The 24,257-nt window shown below is 38.4% G+C and overlaps 1 protein-coding gene across 8 annotated transcripts in view; it reads left to right on the top strand.

Moving 5' to 3' along the window:
• SYNE1 (spectrin repeat containing nuclear envelope protein 1) overlaps positions 1–24,169 on the top strand; it is a 287,050-nt gene extending 262,881 nt beyond the window's left edge. For 7 of the 8 annotated variants that reach the window (XM_061988999.1, XM_061989000.1, XM_061988996.1 and 4 more), the window contains 14 exons: positions 1,140–1,322; positions 1,730–1,867; positions 2,536–2,727; positions 3,658–3,991; positions 4,834–4,902; positions 6,831–6,973; positions 7,805–7,931; positions 10,236–10,447; positions 11,958–12,158; positions 12,499–12,627; positions 12,974–13,186; positions 14,208–14,300; positions 16,208–16,266; positions 22,917–24,169. In XM_061988999.1, coding sequence (XP_061844983.1) covers positions 1,140–1,322; positions 1,730–1,867; positions 2,536–2,727; positions 3,658–3,991; positions 4,834–4,902; positions 6,831–6,973; positions 7,805–7,931; positions 10,236–10,447; positions 11,958–12,158; positions 12,499–12,627; positions 12,974–13,186; positions 14,208–14,300; positions 16,208–16,266; positions 22,917–23,157 — 2,334 coding nt within the window. In that variant the 3' untranslated portion in view covers positions 23,158–24,169. The remainder of the gene's footprint in view (positions 1–1,139; positions 1,323–1,729; positions 1,868–2,535; positions 2,728–3,657; positions 3,992–4,833; positions 4,903–6,830; positions 6,974–7,804; positions 7,932–10,235; positions 10,448–11,957; positions 12,159–12,498; positions 12,628–12,973; positions 13,187–14,207; positions 14,301–16,207; positions 16,267–22,916) is intronic. The other variant, XM_061988998.1, reaches the window with a different exon arrangement.
• Positions 24,170–24,257: the final 88 nt, after the last annotated feature.

Here is a 24,257-nt window from a genome sequence, read left to right as displayed (position 1 = left end):
CGATTACTGAGAGGAATATTTACAATGAAAGGACTCTACAGACTTGCATTTTTAGCTTTGACTGGTACAATATAAAAAGTATCTCTTGCTTATTTAGAAATCATGTGTTTTAGCTGCTTTTAATGAAAATTTCTGTACAGAAGTATATTACATATACTTATCTGGTCTTTAGTAATAGAAATTTTGGGGGAGTAATTAAGTAAGTCTAGTTTTGGGGGAAATTGTTTATTTACATTGGGAGGCCTATCAGACAAAGTTTATAGAACTACAGTGGAAGACAAAACCCACTTGTGTTCAGAAAGAGGGATTGTGTAATCTTATGGTTTTTTTCTTCTTTTGATTGATTGCTTTTCTGTTTCTGTGACAGTATAAAAACTGAATGGTTTTTTTACCTCTTTTAACTGATATTTTTTAAGAGATTAATTCAGTCGTCTCCTTGGTGCTTTCTTCAACTGCTTTGTAATTACTAGTCTGAGGCTTTTGTAACAGTAGAGGAAGCACTTGAAAGCACACAGTGCAGATGCTTGTCAAGGCGTAAGTTGGTATAGATGTTCATGGTGTTTTCTTTCTGTGAAAATTTAAAGACAAAACTTATTTATATAACAGTACACTGAAGATACAGACATGAGTCCTTCAATACCATTTTTTCACTAGTTTTGGTAAAACTCAGAACAAACAATTGCTCAAATCTCTCCAATGTTTGCACTTCAGCAAATTCACTGTGTGTAAGGAAATCCAATGAAGCCACAGGAATGTTGTGTTTCTGATTGTGTGGGTTATTTTTTTAAAAAAGATTGTTTATGTTTCTCTTCTCAAATACAAGGGCATATGATCGAGTAGAAAGGGCAGTCTATTTGCTTGTGCTGATTTTCCCATTGTAATGAGTATTCATGTTGCAATTTCTCATTCAGTGCACTATGTCAGTTTTGTAAACTTTTTTCTTTCTCTTGCCCATTTTAATCAGACAGCAGCTTCTCGATAGGGTAGCCCTCAGCACATATTTACATCCATAGTGCAATCTATTAGCTAACACAAGTGAGAGAGTAGAAGTAGGGTCAAAATAAAGGGAGAGACTTGTATATGCATCCTGATTTCAATAATTAAAAATCTGATGGTGAGTCTTGTTCATATTACTTTAGGCCTTCCATAGACAAGTGCATGAATGCCTGACTCAACTGGAACTGATCAATAAGCAGTATCGCCGCCTGGCCCGAGAGAACCGTACGGACTCTGACTGCAGCCTCAAGCAGATGGTTCATGAGGGGAACCAGAGATGGGACAACTTACAAAAGCGAGTCGCCTCCATCCTGCGCAGGCTAAAAGTATTTTTTCAATTTTAAGCTCTTTGCTTTTACCTCTGTACTTGTGAATCAGGTATACTCCAGAAGCTGCCAGTTTAATGCATTTGCACAGCGCGTTTGAGGGGATTTCTACCTTTGGAACAGGAAAGGGTCTTACCAGTTCACTTTGTCTAAGGTAACCAAAGCAGAAAGTCAGTAGGGCAATGCTTGGTGACCTCATACACCACCTCCTTCATAGCAGATATCTTTCATAGGTCAGCTAATTGCAGTTGTAGATGATATTACTGAAAAGGGAACCTTAGAAAGTGTGTAGGAAAAGAAAGAACTGAGTTTAGGTTAGGTGTGAGGGTTACCGAAAGCCATTTCTTGTTGATAGGGTTTTAGGAGTTGTTTGGCCATTTCATGGCACTTCCTTTTCCACCTCCCAGCATTTTACTGGACAGCGTGAGGAGTTTGAAACAGCACGTGATAGCATTCTGGTGTGGCTAACAGAGATGGACCTGCAGCTGACCAACATTGAGCATTTCTCAGAATGTGACGTCCAAGCAAAGATAAAGCAACTTAAGGTAAAGAATGATTGAAAAGTAATAGGAAAACGGCTGAGAGAAGGGGCAAAAATGTTCATGATGAGAAAAGAATTTAAGAAACGTCATGCAAAAATGCAGCCTGATACAGTCCCTTACTTGCAGGCTGAAACCCCAACCTCAGAAGTTATGGACTATATCAGGTTTCAATATGTACTTTTCTGCCAGAGTGGAATATCTTTGTGCTGTGAAACATTTCAAAAAAACCCAAGGTCTCCATTTCCTACTCAAAAGAAGAAATGTTGATAAAAGTTACACATGTCATCCCTATTATTGTTGACACATAAATAATACATGTGCAAAACATTTCTGCAGAAGAAAAATCATTATGTGGAAAGAAAAATGTCAAAAGTCATGTTAGCCAAAATTCCAGTGTGTTAGCTTTAGCGTGTGTTCATTCTAGATGTTTCCTCATGAGCATGGCTTGTTTAGAGAAGAGCTTTCTTTCCAAATACAGCAAGGGAAGAATGAGGTGATAAACCATGAAGTACCACTGGTTTTGGCTTGAAAGACTCTGGAATGCTAAATTTAATTGCTTGTTGTTGCTCATGCAGAATATTTTGAGCAATTCCTGTTTGTTACCCACACCATTTTTGCTGAAAAACTATTAAGACTTGCATCCTGAACAAATGAGCTTTTCATTCATGCAGGCTTTCCAGCAAGAAATTTCACTGAACAACAATAAAATTGAGCAGATCGTTGTGCAGGGTGAGCAACTCATTGAGAAAAGTGAGCCCATGGATGCAGCTGTCATTGAAGAAGAACTAGATGAGCTGCGTCGTTACTGTCAAGAAGTCTTCGGACGTGTGGAACGCTATCACAAGAAACTCATCCACCTTCCCGTGTGTATACTTATATGCATAGATATTTGTTTGGTTTGTTATGTGAGAATTTTACAGGTGTGAGAATGGAGAAAGAGAAAGGTGTTGAAATGAACTAACACGAAACTTCTGTAACTTTCCAAAAATCCTGTGATTTCATTTTCTTACAGCCCTGACCAGCAACCTTCCTTCATTATATGCTGTTTATGTCCTGTTCAGAGAGCAAACCCAACAGATCTGGAATTTTTGTAAATCATCATGAAAATCCATTCAAATTGGAGACTTATAAAACTTTATTAATTGGAGTAGCAGTGTAGTACTGTTAATAAGAGCATCTCCCTGCTGTGTCAGATATTTTCGTTGACAGCTTATTGAGTTCTGTTTTGTTTAAAAAACACTGAAATTATTCTCCTCATCAAAAGAGACTGGTTTTCTGATTAGAATCTGATTTAAACTTGTCTCCAATTTTGTCTCCAGAAATCTGAATTTCCAAAGAAATTTGTCTCCAGAGCTAAACACACAGATGAATAACTGAGAGCAAAATTATGAGTCCTACTGAAGGAAAGGAACAAAACCCATGATTTTGAAATAAGAAAGAACTAAATGAGAGCAATTCTCATGATAAAGATCACTTATACTTCCTATAGCTTGATTCCAGAGTTTTCTTTAACTTAATGTCTACATTCTAGTGGCATCAGTAAAATGTCTGGAGACATCTGTTTGATGTCAGACTTTGTGGTGCCTTCAGTAATTAAAATGACCTGGCATTACAAACTTTTTTGTTGCTTTGTTTTTTTAGCACACCTTAAAATAATGAAAGGCAAGTGCAAAAGAATGCAAAATGGAACCCCATCAGTGTGACTTTTGCCTAACGCTGCTTCATTTCACTGACCCAGGCTGACTATGCAGTGCATGTTTCATTCATTGCTTCTGTTTGCATTATGCTTCTAGCTGACAGATGATGAACATGACCTCTCTGACAGAGAGGTGGATCTGGATGAATCAGCAGATCTCTCTGACATACACTGGCATGACAAATCTACGGACAGCATTCTCTCCCCGCACCCCTCTTCCAACCTTTCGCTGCCTCTTTCCCAGCCGGTGAGAAGCGAACGATCAGGGCGAGATACCCCTGCGAGTGTGGACTCCATTCCCCTGGAGTGGGATCATGACTACGACCTTAGCAGAGACCTGGAGACTGCTGTTTCACAGGCACTGCGCTCTGAGGAAGCAGACAGAGGACAAGAGAAGGATTTCTATCTGCGAGGAGCAGCTGGTATCACAGGTATGGTGGCAAAGTGTGTGTCCTGTTGTCTCCTAGTAAAAAGATGCAGATGTTACGTGAATGATAGCTTGGCCTAGATGGTCATGGAAAAGTATTTTAAATAGCCCCTGAAGATTTTAAATAGCGCTCCCTAAGTGATCTCAGTGGCATTCTAGCCTTAGACACAGCAACAGAGATTCCTGGATGACTAGCCCTGGAAGATCGCAAAGGCGTATATGATATGACAGGGATTTGGCTGTGTCTATGCTTGTGGCCTGCCAGATGGGATATGTCATCTGTAACTCCAAGTCATCGTAAGTTATTCTGCCTAAAAGAAACTATACTGGATATGGCAAGAAGTGCAGAACAAACTGTTGAAGAAATGCTGTGGGAGAGATCTGCAGACAAAATCATCAAGTGCTTAAGTAAATTGTAACTGTAATCCTTACCCAGGCAAGACTCCAGCAATTGAGTGTTTAGCCTGTGGTGGGATCTGGGGTCTTGCTCTCCACTGAAGTTGGAAATCGTTTCTAAGTGTGTATACTTTGTGTAATAAATCTTAAGGAGTGAAAGTGCCCAAATGCAGCCAGTTGTGGGGGAAGGTATACTGGTATATTATACTGTAATCTTATTGCTGTCTTTTGCTTTCCAGGTCATTGCTCTGAAAAGAGTCAGGTTTGCCTGGATTTTAAGAGACTTTGTAGCAGGCTTCCTGTGTTTCAGTCTTCATTTTTTTTTCCTTCTCCAGAAAGAATGTTTGCAATTGGAACCATTTAAATATTCCATCCCGTGAAAAGGACACCTGCTGTAAGGAGACAGTCATTGCTGAGCTGTCAACTTAGACTGTGCTTTTATTTTTTCAGATGTAGAGATCCCTGAAACTCTTGAGGCCTATGTAAAACTCACAGAAAATGCACTCAAAAATACCTCTGGTAGGCATCAAAAAAAAAAAAAGCATAGCCAGATGCAAATACCATGGTGTACAAGCATAACTCCTTTCTCTGCTCTTAGCATCTTCTATACTTTTCACAACTTACAAGATAAAAATTTCTTACATCTTACTTGCCACATTGGCATGTTAATGTAGAATTATCCTGCTCTACTACTGCAGTTAAAGTATTATTAGGAGCATAGGTGAAACAGTGATTCAAAGTATTGGCCCTTAGCTTGGCTACCTAGGCTAAACCGAGCAGTAGGTTGCCCTGCTCTATATTCTCTGGAGTCCCTCGATGGGACATAGTATTTGGTTATGTCACTGAGAGATGAGTGGTTTCAACAAAGATTAAGGCAGAAGGAAAAGATACAGAGCAAAACCCAGTTGTTCATTTCTTCACATTTCTTTTAACATAGCCAGAGCTTGGATTATTACTTAGATATAAAATTTTTAGATTAGTTCTTGGTTCATGTGATCACAATGCCATGGTAAGGTACTTTAGTTCAATGGCTTTATCCTTTTATATTGGAGATAGTGGTTTTTTTAACATCACATTTTAACACAAGATGAAACCTGCTGTTTCATTTATTACATGACTCTCTCAGAGGGATTAGATGAACTTGCATATACCTTCTCTCATGTTTTTCAGTTTTTCTCCTTTGAAACAATGACTTCATTAAAAATTTGAAGTAACATTTAAAATCTCAGCCTCTGTGGCATAGACCTCAGGTTCACTAAACATTTTTGGGGTTTCCCCAAATAAGGGAAATAATATTCTGATCAATTAAAAGTATAAATAATAGTACATATAGAAACATGTGTAGTTTTCTGACCTGTGAAAATTTGGAAAGTAGTGAGGGAAAAGCAGTGTTGAGCACTTTGTTCTGTCCATTTGGAATGAGGGAGTGTTGTGTGTGAAAAAAAGATTAACCATCCAAGCAGCTCCATTTTCTGTAATTAGGTGGACAGAAGGCCTCCCTTCTCTATGCATATTTCCAATTGTGTCTTTATGAATAAATTCAAACTGTCTTTGTAAACAGATGGAAATTGGGCACAGTGATAGAATATGGATAAGAGGATCTCATGTGGTCCTGTAGGCTGCAGCCTGCTTCAGGTTAGAATTGACTATAGTTAATTCATATGACACAATTAATCAGACCTCTATAAGGAAAATACAAGTCAATCTCACTTCACAAATGTAGGTATGAGTTCTAAATGGCTTGGGTAAATAATATCATCTTGCAGATATGTTAAGCATAACTTTTGCCAAATGACTAATTGGAAAAATACTATACCTTTTGCTGCTTAGTGTGGTTGCCTAAATCAGTCATGGACAACTTGATGTGAGCTGTCAAGATGTCCGATCATCTGCAGACCTTGAGAGTATAACATTATTGCGTGGCATTTGTGTACCATTTCAAAATTGTATAGAAATAGCATCCTTTTATGTATTTTTTTTAGTGAAGTAATACATAAAGAAAGGAGGAGTAATAAAATTTTAACATGGATTCGGATCAAGAGTTTTATTTGATAGTGTTTGTGAAAGGGAGCAAGATGTTCTCCAAAATCACTGAGACTAGAGCAGGCTTTCCTAGAATTTTCCTCTTCGGAGAGGTGACAAATTCTCTGAGAGAAGAACTTCAGAGTAGTTTGCAAGTCCACTGTAAACTGTAGACTCTTTGATAGTATGCATATGGCAAGCTTGTTCATTGATACAGTTGTCTGTCTTTTTAAGATCACTAACACCCTCTAATGTAAGTAGTTCTCAATTTACTTTGACATTGTACCACTCATACTACTGCAATCACATTTCTCCTTTACAGTCTAATCTAGATAGTACTCTTGATAATTATTCTGCCTGGACAAAAGATAAAAAAACTTTGGAAAAACTCAAATGACAATCACTTCTTTTCGGTTTTGGTACAGGAGAACCTGGTGCCCTGGAAGCACATATCCGACAGCTGGACAAGGCCTTAGATGCCAGTCGTTTCCAAATACAGCAAACAGAAAACATCATCCGCAGCAAAACACCTACAGGACCAGAGCTGGATTCCAGTTACAAAGGATATGTGCGTGTATTTTGGAGCACAAGTCAAATAAGCACTCTAAGCCTAGATTTGCTATGGAAAGAGAGCCGTTTCAACAAAGCAATTAGATATTACTACCTCTCAGGGTTACCCATTTGGTTTTTATCCTTAACCACATGCTGTTGTTATGTTAATGTGTTTGTAATAGTGTGAGATTACAAGAAGGACTTTATTTTCCTATTATGTTTTTGCAGATGTCAAAAAATACTTTCTCAGACATGGATAAAAACATCTAGTAATGGTAACCTTGTTTAAAATTACTCTGCTTTTAACAGCAGGTTTTATAGCTTCATGCACAGTATTCATCTTGCTGATGAATTATAAACACACTTCATGTCAGCAAGATTGTGTATATGGAATCCATGTTTAAAAAGCTTTCTCAGAGAGGTTTTCTGAAAGAAAAGTCTTTCTCTAAATCATTCCAATAATTTTATTACTATCAGAATTGAAAGATTGGCTGCTTGAATGCATAGCAATATTTCCATACATTTGTTTTCTTTGTCACATCTTCTTAGTTTCTGTGCCATAGTCTTAACATTTAGAACAGATGACGGCACCTGAAGTCATCCAGCAGAGTTTGGTACAGTGGCATTGAGTTATTTCTGTTAAGTCTAAACTTACGCTTTAAGCCTTTATTATCTCCATATACATTTCTTTGGCAGTATCAGGACACGTTGTTAAACTAATAGATTTTAATCTTCACACTGACACCCACTTTTGATAATTTTGGAAGTTGCATGGTAATTTGCATTTCTGTGACATTGGTCCTGTACAGTGCATATTGAGATGGGATTTTTTTGTTTGTTAACTTAGATGAAGCTACTAAGTGAGTGCAGTGGAAGCATAGACTCAGTTAAAAGGCTTGGATATAAACTGAAGGAGGAAGAAGAAAAATTATCTGGGCTTATTAACCTGAACAGTACTGAAACACAAACAGCTGGTAAGTAACATTTAGCTCTTTGGAAAGCGAGGAAATCAAAGTGTTTCTGAATAAACACTTGGTATTGCCTACTGACAGATATAGTCACATGACTGTTACCATGTTTTCTTTAACATCTCTTAATAGGAATAGTAAAGAATAGAAAGTATTCCTTGTATATGCCCTCTAAAGAGATTAGGTATACAAGTGCATATTAAGAACTCATTCATATCATGAGACGTAGCCCTGTGGATGCATTGCATTTTTGTTGATAGTTTTCTGATGAAAAAAGGTTGATTATAGTTCTATACAAAATACGTAAATAATTCATTTCTTCTAATATTAGCTTACACTTCAAAAATTTCATGTACAGTACAGAGATCTATATTCACCTATTAGGAGTATACACCTGACTCATTTTAAGCAACATCTGTAGAAACTATTACATTGCAAAAACACGGATTTGTTCCAAAGACTATAAAGGCAACATCTCCGTTCTTAAACTGGCAAGATACAGTACCCATGTACTGTGTTATTTTGATTGATAGAGACTGGAAGGAACTGCTCTCTAGAAGTTCCCTATCTCTTGTGCTAGGGAGCCCAGAACTGGACACAGGACTCTAGATGAGGTCTCACCAGGGCAGAGTAGAAGGGGAGCAGAACCTCCCTCAACCTGCTGGCCACACTCTTTTGGTGCATCCCAAGATGCTATTGGCTTTCTTGGGCACATCACTGGCTCATGTTTAGTTTGCTGCCTACCAGAACTGCCAGGTCTCTCTCCACAGAGCTGATCTCCAGCAGGTCACTCCCAGCCTGTACTGGTGCATGGAGTTGCTCCTCCCCAGATGCAGGACTCAGCACTTGCCCATGTTGAACCTCATGAGGTTCCTCTCTGCCCAACTCTCAAGCCGGTCGAGATCCCGCTGAATGGCAGCACAGCCTTCTGGGGAATCAGCCAGTCCTCCCAGTTTGATGTCATCAGTGAACTTGCTTGAGGGTACACTCAGAAGGAAATGGCACTTGAACTTTGGCCAGCTTTCTTGAACACTCAGCATCTAGTATCCTAGCCCATGAAGTTTCTCCGAGCAGATCTGTGAAGAGGCCAAGGTCAGCTAACCTGAAATCAAGGGTCGCAATCCTGCTTGGTGTCCTGCTTCTTCCACGCAGGATCTTGAACTCCAGCAGCTCATGGTCACTGCAGCCAAGGCTGTCCCTAACGTTCACATCCCCAACCAGACCTTCTTTATTTGTTAGCACAAATGGTCCCAGCAGCACACCTCTCCTCGTTGGTCCGTTAACCACTTGTGACAGGAATTTGTCATCAACATTCTGTAGAAACCTCTTGGACTGTGTGTGCTTGGCTGTGTGGCTTTGCTAGTAAATATCAGAGAGGTTGAAGTTCCCCATGAGGACCAGGGATTATGAGACAGCTCTCAACTGTTTGTAGAAGGCCTCATCCACTTCCTCCTCCTGATCATGTGGCCTGTAACAAACTCCCACAACAGCATCATCTGCATTACCCTGCCCCTTAATTCTCACCCACAAACACTCAACCTACACCTTGTTCCCACTCAGGCAGAGCTCAATGCTTTCTAATTACTCTCTCACATTGAGACCAACTCCACCTCCTAGCCTTGTTGACCCGTCTTTCCTGTGCACCGCATACCGATTCATGGCGCCAGTCATGGTAGCTGTCCCACCATGAGGTCATAGCCCAACATCCTCACCTACATCTCCTATTCCTCCTGCTCGTTACTCAAGCTGTGTGCAATAATTTTTTTTAAAATTGATGGAATGACACAACTTGTTCTTCTGCCATAGCATTTCAAGGTAACTAACAACAGGAAACAGTACTTCACTGATTGACTTTTTTTTTAGTACAGGTGTTTATCCAATGCATCAGCAGTAGTTTAGGCAAATGTAGTGAGATATGAGTATTAAATTAAGACAGGTACAAATACCAATGAAAATAATAATAAACTCTTGTGGCTAGGTAAACATTTTCATGTTCCTCGTCTGATTTTTAGTTATGCTAATTTATGATGTCTTCATACCAGTGTAACCTGTATTAGAGACCTGCATATATCAACTTGATTTTGTTTACAAGAGTCTGAAATTAGAAAGTGGTAAAATTGCCTGCTGCCTGGAGTTGTTCAGATTCTTTGTTCTTATCTCCAACATCACATTCTTCGATCTAACTCAGTTTTCCGTGTGGTATTTTGTGGATTAAGGATTTTTGGATTTCATGGAATATGCACAGGATTCAACTGATGCTATTGTACTCATGGCTACTGGTTTTGTTGAATTTGGTGTTTATCATTCCAGGTGTAATTGACCGATGGGAGTTAATCCAGGCTCAAGCTCTAAGCAAGGAGCTGAGGATGAAGCAGAACCTTCAGCAATGGCAGCAGTTTAACTCCGACCTTAACAGTGTTTGGGCTTGGTTAGGAGAAACCGAAGAGGAACTGGAGAAGCTCCGTCGCCTTCATCTCAGCACTGATATACAAACTATTGAGCTCAGAATTAAAAAACTGAAAGTGAGTTTTATTTCTCTTTTCCATGAGTTACATTGTAAACAGACCTGAGTTCAATAGGTGTCTTGAAGAGGTTGCCAATAGTTGCAGCTAGTTTGTTCCATTATTCAAGTAGTGGGCTCACTGCTGAAAAATAATGTAACTGGGAAAGTAACTTTATGAAACACCTTTTGGCAGAAAAATGTACCACTGGCATTTGCTAGATAACCCATATGATTTTTGAAATAGTAATTCTGTGGCAATTCTGGAATTCCAGAGTGTACAGATAATCCTAAAGTCAGCCAAGCTGATGAAGGAAAAAAGGGGAGGAAAAAAAATCCAAGTTAAATCTCTTCTGATCAAACTCTTAATGAAACAGACACTTTAAAAGAAATACCTCACTGGGACATATATTACTTTGTGTGGAAAAAGGAGACAGTGCTCAAAGGGGTTTTGTTAGCCTACCCATTGTTGTCTCCAGTACAACATAAGAAAAAAATGATGTCACTTTGCAAAATTCCTGTTTCTTCCTTTGTCATCTCAGATGCCTCAGGATCTGAATGCTGCCTTTGTGATCTCTCCTGGATATTTTACAGCTATAAAGATCTGCAAATGTGGTGGTCCACAACTTCATATTCAGTTACTAGTAACTTACAAGCTTGGGCACAAAAATGTGAGACCCAATGTCAAAATGCACTGTGTTCCATGCTAGGAATGAGGTAGACAAATAGAAAAGTCTGTTTCTGACAGTGATCCGTATAAAGCGTAGTAGTGCTGATCTTCACTGTAATCCAAATATAGCTGCCATAAGTACTGCAAAGGTCACTGTGACATGGGGCTTTTAAGTAAATGGTGTAAAGTAGGTGGAAAAGGGGACATTTCATAGGAATCCTGTTCTTATCTTCCCCACTTTTGTAAAGCCCATTAGTGCTCTCAAACCAAAAGAGGTGGGGTTTCTTTTGTGGCTTCTGATGTAAACAAATTGGAGTTTTTCTACCTGCCCTGATTCTATAAATTGGAGTAAGCTGTTTACACTATTTGGATGGTTTCTTTTCCCTCAGCAAAAGCTTTTATTTTAAAAATACTGTTGAAAGCAGTTTCCACTTGAAAACATGTTTATCAGCAAAACTGGGAAGTGAGGGGAAAAGTTGTATTGTGAGCCAAAGAACCATTGTCCTACATCTCTTCAAATTTTGTTGGACCTGCTCTGTATTTAAAATATCTGAATCATGACCCAGGTCTTTAAAATTCAACTATGACTTTAGGCTTTTAAGACTTTACAAGTTTAATTGTTGTAGTTGATGCTTACTGTAAAGTTTTAGTAGATGTTTAAGAGTAAACACTTTCAGAGCCACAGAGTGAGCACAGAAATCTCATACCCAGAGTAAAGAGACTATTACAGTAAGGTACCATTCTGCAGTTCCTGATGGCAAGTAATTACATTCTTACAGTGCATCCTCTACCTTGTTCCAAAGGCCACGTTTTACTAATTTCCATCTTTTCTTCCCCCTTCCCACTTTGTCTTACCATCAAGGAGCTGCAGAAGGCTATTGATAACCGCAAAGCAATCGTCTTATCCATCAACCTGTGCAGCTCAGAGTTCACTCAGTCTGATAGCGAGGAGAGCAAGAAGCTTCAAGAGCGCCTGTCTCAGATGAACGTGCGTTGGGACCACGTGTGCAGTGTGATGGAGGAGTGGCGCTGCTCACTACAGGATGCACTAATGCAGTGCCAGGTCTGTATCGCACCAGCATCCCACATATCAAAAATGTTATCAAATATTAAATATTCTTATCTGTGGTGCTCCTTATCTAGTCTGAAACTTGCCCATGCAAGCCAAAATACAGCTTCAGCATGTGTTTTTTTCAGAGACACACCAATACTACCTGCAACATTTATTTCCACCAAAGTTTTCTACATTTGTTGTCTTTGGAATAGTATGCTAAGCTACTCTTCTACACTTCCTTGTAAATTATGTTATTTAGCCAGTGGAACTTATCATAGGACAAACTAAAACCCTACATTTGACTGGAATTTTCTGCTACACTATTAAAATCATCACTCATCACTTGCAGGATTTTCATGAAATGAGCCATGGTTTGCTGCTTTGGTTAGAGAATATCGACAGAAGAAAAAATGAGATTGTGCCCATCAATCCAAACCTGGACTCAGAAATCCTGCAGGATCATCACAGACTTCTAATGGTAGGGCTATAGTCACTGCTTTCTCTACCAAAACATAGCATCAGAAAAACACACAATCGGATTTCTCTTTTTCTTGAGAGTTGTTGTTGTACATTGCCAACTAATGTCAGTAACTAACTTTATTTTAGTGGGAACACTACCCACTTCTGTTAGTAGCATCACTTGTGATTTAAAATCTCAGGTAACCACTAAACTACTGTCTATCATCCTGTCAGATTAGGAATTCCTATGACTTTTCTTTTCTTTCCATTTCATTAATTTCTAATGTCTGGTTTTGTGAGTTCTAGCTTTTCTCCTTTCTTCTTTTAATTTCCATTAAAAAATCTGGTGCTTCCCTTGGCAACAGCAAATTAGACGTGAACTGCTGGAGTCTCAGTTGAAGGTGGCATCATTGCAAGATATGTCCTGCCAATTGCTAGTCAATGCTGAAGGCAAGGACTGTCTTGAAGCCAAAGAAAAGGTGCATGTCATTGGAAACAGACTGAAGCTCCTCTTGAAAGAGGTGACACGTCATATTAAAGAACTAGAGAAAATTCTAGATATTTCAAGTAGTCAACTGGTAAGTCACTTCTTTTTCTTCTTTGCTGTTTGTTGGGCACACATTTCTCACTGTTTCTACTGCCTTTCTCTGATCAGTGCTATTGAATGCACTGTTTCTGTTGTTTGCAATACCTATTAAGATGGTACACATGTGATCTTGATTATCACAAAGCAATCTTACACTTCATAATGTAAAAATCTCTTTTTTGATATAGTCGAGTGTTTTGAATTCTGCTGTCTGTTGCTATTTGGTGTACGAATAAGTATTGAACATCTTGGTTTGTTTATCTTACCATTATTTATTCATCAGTAATTTTTTGCTATTTTGTGTAGAAATAAGTATTGAATGTCTCAGTTTATCCTGCTGTTAATGAATCAGTCAACCGGCAGAGTATATGAGATAATTATTCTGTTTGCTGTACTGAAAATTATAATGTGTCAGTTGTCACTGCAAAGGATGATAATACTTCGTTGACAAAGAAAAATATAAATTCTGTAATAGTCTAACATCTCTTATGGTGCTTTCTGATCTTTGAGCTGTTCTCAAAGTCTTTTTAAATTATCATGTATGTCATGGTATTTGAGGGAGGATTATGAATACATGTTCACCAACAGTGGCAAATATAAAGAAAAGATTTCAAGTTTCTCCTTTAGTTGACTTTTTTATAAAGTCTTGGATTAACAGAGTGCATAAGGCATGAGAACTCAACTCTTCCCTCCTTCTAGTAAATTTCTGCCTGTTAATCTTCATGTTTTCAAAGGCCAATAAAGAACAAGTTTTTTCCTTGTACTGACTTTGATGGAAAATCTGTCCCTTAAAGCAATTAAGTCCTAATTACCTGTTTGCTTTTCTTTTACTTCAGAGCTAACAGAGAAAACGTGCAAAGCCTTAGTCTTAGACACTTTGGTAACAAAATTTAACTGCTTTATTTTACTTGCTCTGGAAATAATTGCTAGGATTTCACTCAGGGTTGGTTTTAGTTTGCTTACCTAAACAGCTACTTGCTGTATTTTTGAGCTCCATTCCGTCTGAACTTTAGGAATTGTCCTCGTGGTCCTCTGCTGATGAATTGGACACATCGGGCTCAGTGAGTCCTGTATCTGGAAGAAGCACTCCAAGCAGACAGAGAACGGTAATTTCCTGTCATATATTTTCTGCTACCTCTTTGGTGGGAGCTCTACATGTCTACAGTAGTTCTAGCCAGCTGGAAGGACCCTCTTCTCACTTGATAGGAAAGGAAATGACATAAACCAAGAACAAAACATGGCTGCTTTCCCCAGCCCTGCTGCATATCCCATCCTGCATGAAATCAGAAGCAGTAAATACTATCTAGACCTAGGGCTGTCAGTGTGGTTGGTTTACCATGGTATGGCATGTCATGTCTCTTGTATTTTGCTCTAGTGATGGCAGCACCTCAAAGTCTGGTCTTGTCTGGTATGATCAGTCTTCCATTTCTGTTTGGCCTTCTCTTCAGAGCTGCTTCATCAAGAATCTCAATAAGGTTATTTTGTCATTTCTGATACTTCCCAGGGAGGGTGTGGAGTCTCCTCCTTTGGAGATTTCTAAACCCACCTGGACGCATTCCTGTATGACATGATCTAGGTGAACCTGCTTTGGCAAGGGGGTTGGACTAGATGATCTCTAGAGGTCCCTTTCAACCCCAACCCCAACATGATGCAGATGGTCTTATTGAGACTTTAGATGAATGGCTAAGTAGACCTGAAGGGCATAAAACATTATTCAAAACAGCTAGTTGCACAGGACCTAAGCAATGGCTACGATGGCAGCTCTGGAGTTGTCTATCTACATCGCTGGCACAAAATTCAAGAAATATAGCAATACATGCCTAGTACTTAACACTTCCATACTCTGAGCCCAAAATGGAACTGCAATTATTTTGTCTTTTTCTGCAATTCTATTGGTTGATTACTTTGCTTTTATCCTTAGTTCTTAAAACAATCAGGTTGGATTTGGGTTGGTTTGTTTTTTTTTTCATTTGCAGTTTTTGTAAAGCCTCTGAGTTCTGTCTTGATAAATCTTATGGCTCTTGGTTTTTTTTATTTCTTTTATTTTTACATTCACTAGTTTCGTTTTAGATGCTAGTATGAGAATGTAAAGGAATACTGGCTTTTCAAAAGGAGAAAGAATATAAACCATAATATTTTGTTTCAGATGCTAATGCTTTTATCTTTTAAATTTAAATAATTAATAAAAGCTCTGATATCACAGATGTAACTGGAGATGCCTGACCATTACATGAAATGGAGAAGTATTTTACCATAAGATCTTTGTCTAAAGAGTATATAGAATTATAGTAGGTTTCCTCTGGACATTTTAACAAGCATTTGTCTAATTTGTTAGTGTTTCTGTATTTGACTACCTTTGTTTTTGTCTATAAAATTTTTCAGACTTCTGGTTTTTGTACCCACAATTTTGGAGACTGAAGTGATGACGTTTAGAATGTCAGTGCCAAATAGACTGATGCTAAATAAATAAATACTAATACAAAAAAAAAAATGGAACTGCATTAAGTAATCCAGCAAATAGTTGTGAGTGCAGGAATGCACCTACAGTTATTTGGCCTTCAAAATTGTGGGGAAGATCAGGGTAGAGAAGAGGCCAGAGTCATCAAAGGAGACCCTTGGACCTTTTTGCCTTAAATATTAATTTTACTGGTTTTGAATTTGTAAATATCTATATTTTCCCATATTTAACTCAATATTTTTTTAATTGCATATTACAAAATTATTTGAGATAAATTTTTAGTGTGGGTTTTTTTTGCTATCCAGAGCTACTGTTCACAAACATAATGTCTAAATTTTATTTTAGAGTTCATTCTGTGTGTTCCAATCATTTCCATACTCAGCTAGGTGCAAAGAAAAGCCAGTTTCCTTGGTTCATGGGTATTGGTCACTTCATTTGACTTTTGGTTTTTTATGTTTCCTTTGCTGCACTTTTAATTTAGTTTCATCAGTAGCTTGTCTTTATTTGCCTGGACTGAACATTCTTCTTTCTTTACCCCCTGTTCATTGCAAACAGCCACGGGGCAAATGTAGTCTCTCACAGCCTGGACCCTCTGTCAGCAGTCCACATAGCAGGTACCTTATTCTCCTGGTTTCCGCACTCTGTTCTAGAACCCCAAGAGGATGATGGAAATTGGCCGTGATTTCTCCCAGTCCGCACCAACTCCATCAGGTGGCCAGGACTTAAATGAGTAAAAACCTCCCTTTTGTTATAGTTTGGCAAAAGGGATTCCCAATTACTTCAAATTCTTTGTTAAATATAAGTACTGGCTAATCCTTGAACATCTACAGCATTCATTTCCAAGGAATGCCATGTAATCAGCACTTGTTTTTCATATGCCTGATCAAGTATGTTTCCACCCACGATACTTAGTGATTATTTTATTTTGGCATGATTTAACAGAAATACCAGTAGATTCATGGCAAACACTTTTTATCATCCTCTTTAACTCTAGATATTAAATTAAGGCAGATAATAGGCAAATACCATATTCTACAATTCACAAAACCCACAGATCTGGATGAGACATACTAACAGCCTCTTCTTTCTTTTTCTTTTTTTTTTTTTCCTTAAAATGTTTTGTTCAGTTTGTGGGTTTTCAGTACTTAAGACTCAAAATTAAAAGTATGAATTTGAGGTCACTTTCTCTCCCCTCCTAAGATGACTGCAACATAACATGCTAACATTGCCATGACTCTTGCCAAGTCCTTGCATCCATGTATTGCTCTGGGAGCAGCACTGCCCCATCTCTGTCTGACCAGTAGAGAGCAGGCTCGCAGCTACAGCTTCTTGCTTTTCACCTTGTCTCCAGCAGCCTCTCATCTCTGCAGCTAACAGCGCTTCTGCATTCTTTGTTATTGTCAGTGTGATGTGTGTACCTTCACTCTTTCACGGATCAGTTCACTAGCCTCTAGAGTTAGGAAGTTTAAAAAAAAAAATTGAGCAGGCCAGTATGTATAAAGAGGACATCTCTTGCTGTTTCACCATCTTATGCATTGCAACACCTAAAGCAATCAGAAAGTATGATGAAAATTCTTATGGTTAAGTCCTAAATCTCATTTATTCGCTATATGTCAAAAAAATCACTATATCATTTTTAAAATAACTTGTCTTAAAATGAAAGATTTGATGTTGGAAAGAAGGCAACATTAGATTTAGTACAGTGGCTGAGCAACAATCAAGCAGACAAAAAATACTTTAAGAGTATTAGTTTTGTCATGAGCAAAATCAAAGCTTTATTCAGCAAAATTATTCTCAAATAGAAATGAAATGAAGATTAAAACTGCTTACTATGTAGATATTTACATAAACACTTGTTTAAAAGAAAGTTTGTTTTATGTGTGACTGTGACTGAGTAAACTGACATAGTTGCAAAACCACATAGCACAGCAGATAGAACAGGCTGAGCATCTTTCACTATTTCCTAGAGTGCCTTTGCTACAAGGCACTAAGAAGCTGCCTTGTTTTTAGGGATTTTTCTTTGAAAACACAAGGAAGTCACATAGAAAACAGGTGACACGTGTACATTCCATCTTTCTGCCTGATGGAGAAATAGAACTAATTTTTCCAGCTCCTGCTATGAAGCTTGGCATTTTGTTTCTCATAGGGAGTGGGAAAGGGAGGAGTCGGGCTTTACTCTGCAGCCATTAACAGCAAGGACGAATGGAGAATGCCTTCAGCAGATCAGCATGCTCGCACTAGCAAGGCTGTACTCAAGAAACATGTTGTTTGCGCTCTTCCGCTCTCCTGTATAGTCAGACCACTTCTGCCAACCTTTCAAGAAGGTTTCTGGTTGTAGGTGTGAGCCGCACACTCAGAGAGTAGCTAACAGTGCTTTGCAGCTTTGATATCAGCCTCTATTCCAGCAGTGGCATTGGTGCGGCACCTTTCAGATCAAGTCTTTCCAGCACTGTTTATTAACACATCCTGTAGCAGTACAACACAATGTTCAATTTGTCATTCAGACAAGCATGGAATACGAATGAGTCACTGCTGAATAGGGAACTTAATCAAGTGCGCAAGCCCGACAGGTTGTGGTTGATGTATAATGTGGTTTTAACTGATAAAGCAGTACAAGCTGTCACTGTGTTCTTGAATATTTTGACATGCCTCTGATCAGAGTACTTTGTGTTTGATCTTGCACTGGATCAGCAAACCCTGTTAGAGTTTGGTATACAGGAGAACTAAAGTCAGTTTTAAAAGGTTTATCACATGGGAGACTGTGAAGTAAAGTTCATTTGAAAATTAGAAGAGCTGTGTTTTGTGTGTAGCAAGTCTGATATCTCTTTGCCTTCGCCATTATCACAGCAAAAAGACAAGCATACATAGTGTGATGTTAAGCAAGGTACAAGCTTAAACTAGACATTACTTTGTGAATTGTAACTAAAGGCCCATTCAAAAGATTTTAGTAATCATGTGCCAAGTGGGAAAAGCAAAACCAAGAAGCAACTCCTCTTAGTTCATCAGTTTAATAGAGCTGTCATAAATGCACAGTTGGATGTATGCCTGTGAAATTTTGAAGTGATTAAAATGTTAAATATGTTAAAATACTGGTTCAGTTTACTCGAGAGTGTTTACATTCTCTCTGCTGAGCAGCTCAATTCAAGTCTTGGTGCTTCAGTGCCAACCTCCATTTCCTTCTCTCTTCATGCCTCCCCAAAAGTCTACTGGATCTTTAAAGGTTACTTGTTGTTTCTGGAGCAGACTAGGCCACAGCACTCTCCATGTCTTTAGCCACCAAATGACAGTCATTGCCATGCATTAGCTCAAACACAAGGTTTGGACTTGGCTTGCCATGGTTCTTTTCTCAGTTATCTCTTGTACCCTCAGAGCTTGTTACAGAGCTTAAACTTCATGTTTAACTGCCATTGAAATGGTCATATTGATCTTCTTTACAGGATAAGCCAAATCTGAGGTTGGGATGATGTGATGTTGAGAGCTAGGGAGAGAGTCAGAACACAGCCAAAGAAGGTCTCTTAATCCACGAAGAGGAATTGTTGCCTGCTCTTGTGGGCAACAAGAGCATGGTGCTCTTTCATACCTTCTCTTTCATAAATCTAACAACCTCCATCATAAAAAGAATTGGTGGGAACAAAAAATCTATTAGAAGGTTGTTATCAAATTTCATTTCTCTGACCATCTGGAAGTACAATAATTTCCACCTTGACTATATCCATGGTTAGATGTAGTAATGTGGTTTTGTGCCAGAATTACCCCTTCCTTTAAGAGCTGTCCACCCTTCTGTCTCTCTGTTCTGCACTATTTTATAAAGGACAGTTTTAGTATCTTTGAGGTTTTTGTATTGGTAAGCTCAGTTCTTTATTGCCTTCATAGGAGAAATACTCCATTTTGTTGTATCATTTAGACCTTCGAATTTACCTTTCAGAAGTATGTTAACAAAAGTGATACAAACTGTTCCAGGTGAGCTCTGACTAGTGCCTTATAGAAAGTCATTAAACAACCCCTCTTCTCTTCTTGAAATCCTGAACTGAAATACATTTTCAAATTTCTTTTGTCCCTTTTCACAGCTATTCACAAGCCACATTATTGTCAAACAGCTCTATTCCCTAGCCACTATGTCAAACAGCACTATATTCCCTTCATAATCTTCCAAATTTATAGCATTTTTTTATTTCTACCTTACCTATCATCTTAAAGTTTTTTATTACTCTCTTACATATGATCTTAAACTCCTTGAGCCACTTCCTAAACCTATTGAATTCACCCACTATGTTTTTCTATGCAAGAAGCCAGTGTTACTTTGTATTTGCAAAGACTTCCAACTTCTGTCATTACACAGATGAAATTCGCTGTTCTTATATTTTGTGCCATAGTTTTGTCATAAAGATATTAAATCAAGATTCATCTTCGATGATCTCCAGTAATAACATCCTACTAGCACAGCAGGGCCTCTTTCAATGTAAGCCTGTTTTCTGCATTCCATTAGTCACTTCCCCATTAAACTCAAGTTATTCCTATCAGCTTTGCGTGAATGATAAATTCTTCTGTTACAATCTTTCAGATGTTTCCTGCAATACAGATAGATTAGTTCAACTATGTTCTCCTTGGGGAAAAAAATACCCAGTCATCTTTAAAAGAAGATACTCTGTCTAAGCTGAAATTAAAGTTCACTTTGCCTGTCCAATTTATAACCTGGTAAATTAGTTTCTCCTCTCTTGAAATGCTTAGGAAAGAGTTCCAATTTCACTAACATTACAAACTCTCAAAAGGTAACTATTGATTGCACTTAGGTTAATTGATGAGATTTCTTGGCATTGAAGGATATTACTGTCAGCCAGGTCTACAGCTGTGCCTACCACTTTTATACAGTCAGTAGAAATTGTGTGTGGTACAAGTAGCAGATGGACTTACTTCCCTCTTCAAACAGGACACAGTGTGATAAATAGTGGAATAGTCAGAAAAGAGATGCAGGCTCGATAAAACCAAAAATACATTTTTCTCCAAAGTGTCCCTTCTCCTGCTGGAGTAAATAAGAGTTCTGGTCCTTATGGATAGGGACCTTTGTCTATTAACAGTGTGTATTTTCAACGAGCTCTCCTTACCAAACCCATTAACCATTCTTATCTGAGCTATTCCATTTTTCAACCAATTATGTAGATTACAGAGGCATACCTGCAATAAACCCAGGCAGTACAGCATTCAGACTTTTTAGAACTCTCCCTCTGAAGATGTTTTCATGTTTCACTATTTTCTTGTTTAATTATTTCTGTGCAGTATTAGAAACTATTCTTCAATGCCCTACTTCACTGCAAAACTTTACCATGAACACTTAATTTTTTAAAGAAAGTTTATGCTCCTTTTTGAGACCAGACATGCAGCTTACATGTACCACTGATAACACACAAAGCAAAAAGTCTTGAACTCTTCGACTAAAGCCCTAGGAAAAGAAAGGGAAAAGTAGGTGCTAACTTTACCTGTTCCCTTTTGATTCCTCTTTTTGGAAGTTCCCCCTCTGATACCCAGTGTAACTCTGAGTCAGTGAAGAAAATTCAGACTTTGCAGTTACTATCTGCAAAAATGTGGTATTTTTTGATCGAGATTAACAACATTTGTACAGTGAAAACCTTGTAAATAGGTAGAGTGTGCAATCAAATGCTTGAAAGGTAATTAAGCACTCCTTGTTCCCTTTGTTCCTGCCTCAGTCCATTAATTTTCTGTCTTGGCATTCTAGGACAGTAGAAGTCCTGATCTAATTGAACTTTAATATAGAATGCTCTGATGCTGTTAAATGTGCCATATCCTTTCAATATGTTTTTTATAATATGTGATTTTACATTATGCGATAAGCAGCTTTCCATCCGGGCTGTGGTAACGTGGGTTGAAACATGTGATCTGATGTTTTGATCACTGCACCTTCCTGGGATATTTAAGTTAATCATTTAGCACACCTCAGCATTTATGTATCTAAAACTTTTAAAAGGTCATTTAAACTTTAGCAAATCTTTCTGGCTTTCTTGAACTCTTCATAGTAGGACAATGCACATATATGAACAAGACAGTAAAACCCCCAAAATTAGAATTCTTTTCTGAATATATGGGAAGTGGAACTGTGCCAAGCCTGGTTGTTTTGAAGATTGTGTTTTGTTTTTTGAATGCTTTTTTACTCAGATTCAGATTTATCTGAGTGACTGGATCAAAAGAAAAGGGGAAGACAAGGAGACACTAAGGAACCATCACTGTCTATTTGCCTTCTGGGAAGCATCTGACCTCAGCCAGCAAGCCTGATCTCACACACTTTTAAGTTGAGACTAAGTCTGTTCTTATGAGCATTTCTATTTCTTAAGCCCTAGCAAACCATACATTTTCTGAGGCTCCTTAATCATAGCAGCCACGAGGATGTTTTATAGTAATGTCTAAAGATAAAATTTGTGACCTAATATCTTAATGGACATCCATTCAGACACCCACTTATCTCAAAACCTGTCATCCATATATTAGAGCTCTGACAGTTTCAGTCAAAAAGGAAACAGCAATCTTTGTCTATATCCTTCATTAAAAAATAGGTTGGATTTTTGTGCTTAATTTGAAGCACACCTTTTGAAATACCTGCATTAGGTCTTGCCTCTCCCATAGACATGTGTCAGATCTACAGGCATGAGGGAGCAGTTCATTTGTAAGGCAATGGTGTCTAGTCAGTTGAGCAAATAGATTTTAACTGCTGATTCAGTGCAAGATTCAAAATACAACGTGCTTTGTACAAAAGTGAGTTCCTGTTGCCTGAATGTAGGAGTATTAATTAATTGAAGATTGATGTAACTGAATCTTAATGCATTTTACCCTCATGGATACTGTATGTGGAAATGAATGTAGAGACTTCTGCAAACCAAAGGCAACCGCCATTTTAAATGAAGAGGCTTCTCTTTTAGACAGTGTCCATCGGACACATGTGACAGGTATGGCCCACCATTTTCCCCTTCTCTAGGGGACAGTGCTTCATCTGGAGAGTCTTCCCCATAACTGATGAAGGGGCAGAGGGGTCATAAAGCCCATTCTATTGTGATGATTTTGTGTTTTCCTGTCCTAGTCTAGAAATATGAGGTCTTTTTAAGTGTCAGGGAAATGGCATGCTCAGTGAGAAATACCCTCACAGTTGTCAAGATCTGTACAAATTGTAAACCAGCCTTCAGGGAAGGCTGAGTGCCTGAGGGCAACCTCTGTTGCAATATTGTTTTAGTGTGTTCACCTGTCCATCCTCTTTTCTCAGGTCCACAAGAGGTGGCTCAGGTTCCTCCCCTTCTGAGACCAGGCCTGCGTGGCAGCGCCCATCCTTCTTCTTCAGAGTCCTCAGAGCTGCTCTGCCACTTCAGCTGCTCTTGCTGCTCCTGATTGGGCTGGCTTGCCTGGTGCCAATGACTGAGGAGGACTACAGCTGTACTATGGCCAACAATTTTGCCCGCTCTTTCCACCCCATGCTAAAATACATGAATGGTCCACCTCCATTATGAAAGATACCCATGAGACAGCGGGTGACCTTGCTGGAGCACCAGCTGGAAGACAGGATAGTTTTAAAGGGTGGCAGGATTCAGTGTGGCAGCTTTACCTACCTGCTGTAGTCACTGCTGTGTTTCTGTCATTCTCTGCTGGCACTCAGCTAGCAATGCGTCAGTATCAACATGCACAACGTGTTACCTGAGTAGCGTCATTTCAATCCTCACATCCTGGGTACTAAGGAGGATGTGAAGTGTGTGAGGGAAATGTCCTTCTGTCCAGCATTCTGGATCTTTTAGCCACTTTATATCCAGGTCATTGCCCTGTACTATGCATAACAAAGGACTTGATACTGTAGATCTTTCCTGTGTGCTGCTCTAAACAAGCCGTTAGTCTTTGTTAAATACCCTCTCAGTATCTACAGTATACAAAATAACTAATGCTAAAGAAATTTTAGAGCATTTGTAACATACAATTTTAAAGGATCTTATATGACGATGTATTATTCTCCGTGGTTTCTGTTTCGGGCATGAAGTTCTAACTTTTGCTTTGGATGCACAAGGTGTAAATCTGAGAAGCATTTTTTTAAGGTTTTAAAAAAATGGGTGTAATAAGATCATAAAAGGTTTTAAGAAAAATATTGAATGTCAAGTTGAAAAACAGAGAACATATTTATGTATGTACAGTTTGCTAAGCCAAGTTTTGTTTGTATTGATTTCTTTGCATTTATTATAGATACCATAAAATATTTTGTCTACGTGCTTTTTAATGACAATTATGGAAACCTCTAAGTTTAGAATGAGATATGTATGGTATAAAAAAATTAGAAGATGTATATGTGCTGCACTTTTAAAAAGAATTTTGAGATGCTGTAACAAATTAACGGTATTAGGTATATGTTTAAAAGAGGTCTGGAAAACTTGACAAATGGTAAAACATGTGGGAAATATCACGTTAGAAGTTATCCTAATATTGAAAGCTGTCTGTATTTTTAATTAATAATTGATCATTTCAGCTATTTTTTCTCAAGCCGCTTCTTGAAGTTCATTCTTACTCGTGTGTTGTTTCTGTGTGTGCATGTTGTGGGGGGCGTATGTATGCACTCACACATAAACTG

Source organism: Colius striatus, chromosome 2 (genome assembly GCF_028858725.1).
Source record: "Colius striatus isolate bColStr4 chromosome 2, bColStr4.1.hap1, whole genome shotgun sequence".
In the NCBI taxonomy this organism is placed as follows: Eukaryota; Metazoa; Chordata; class Aves; order Coliiformes; family Coliidae; genus Colius; species Colius striatus.
This window is presented reverse-complemented; position numbering and strand designations above follow the sequence as displayed.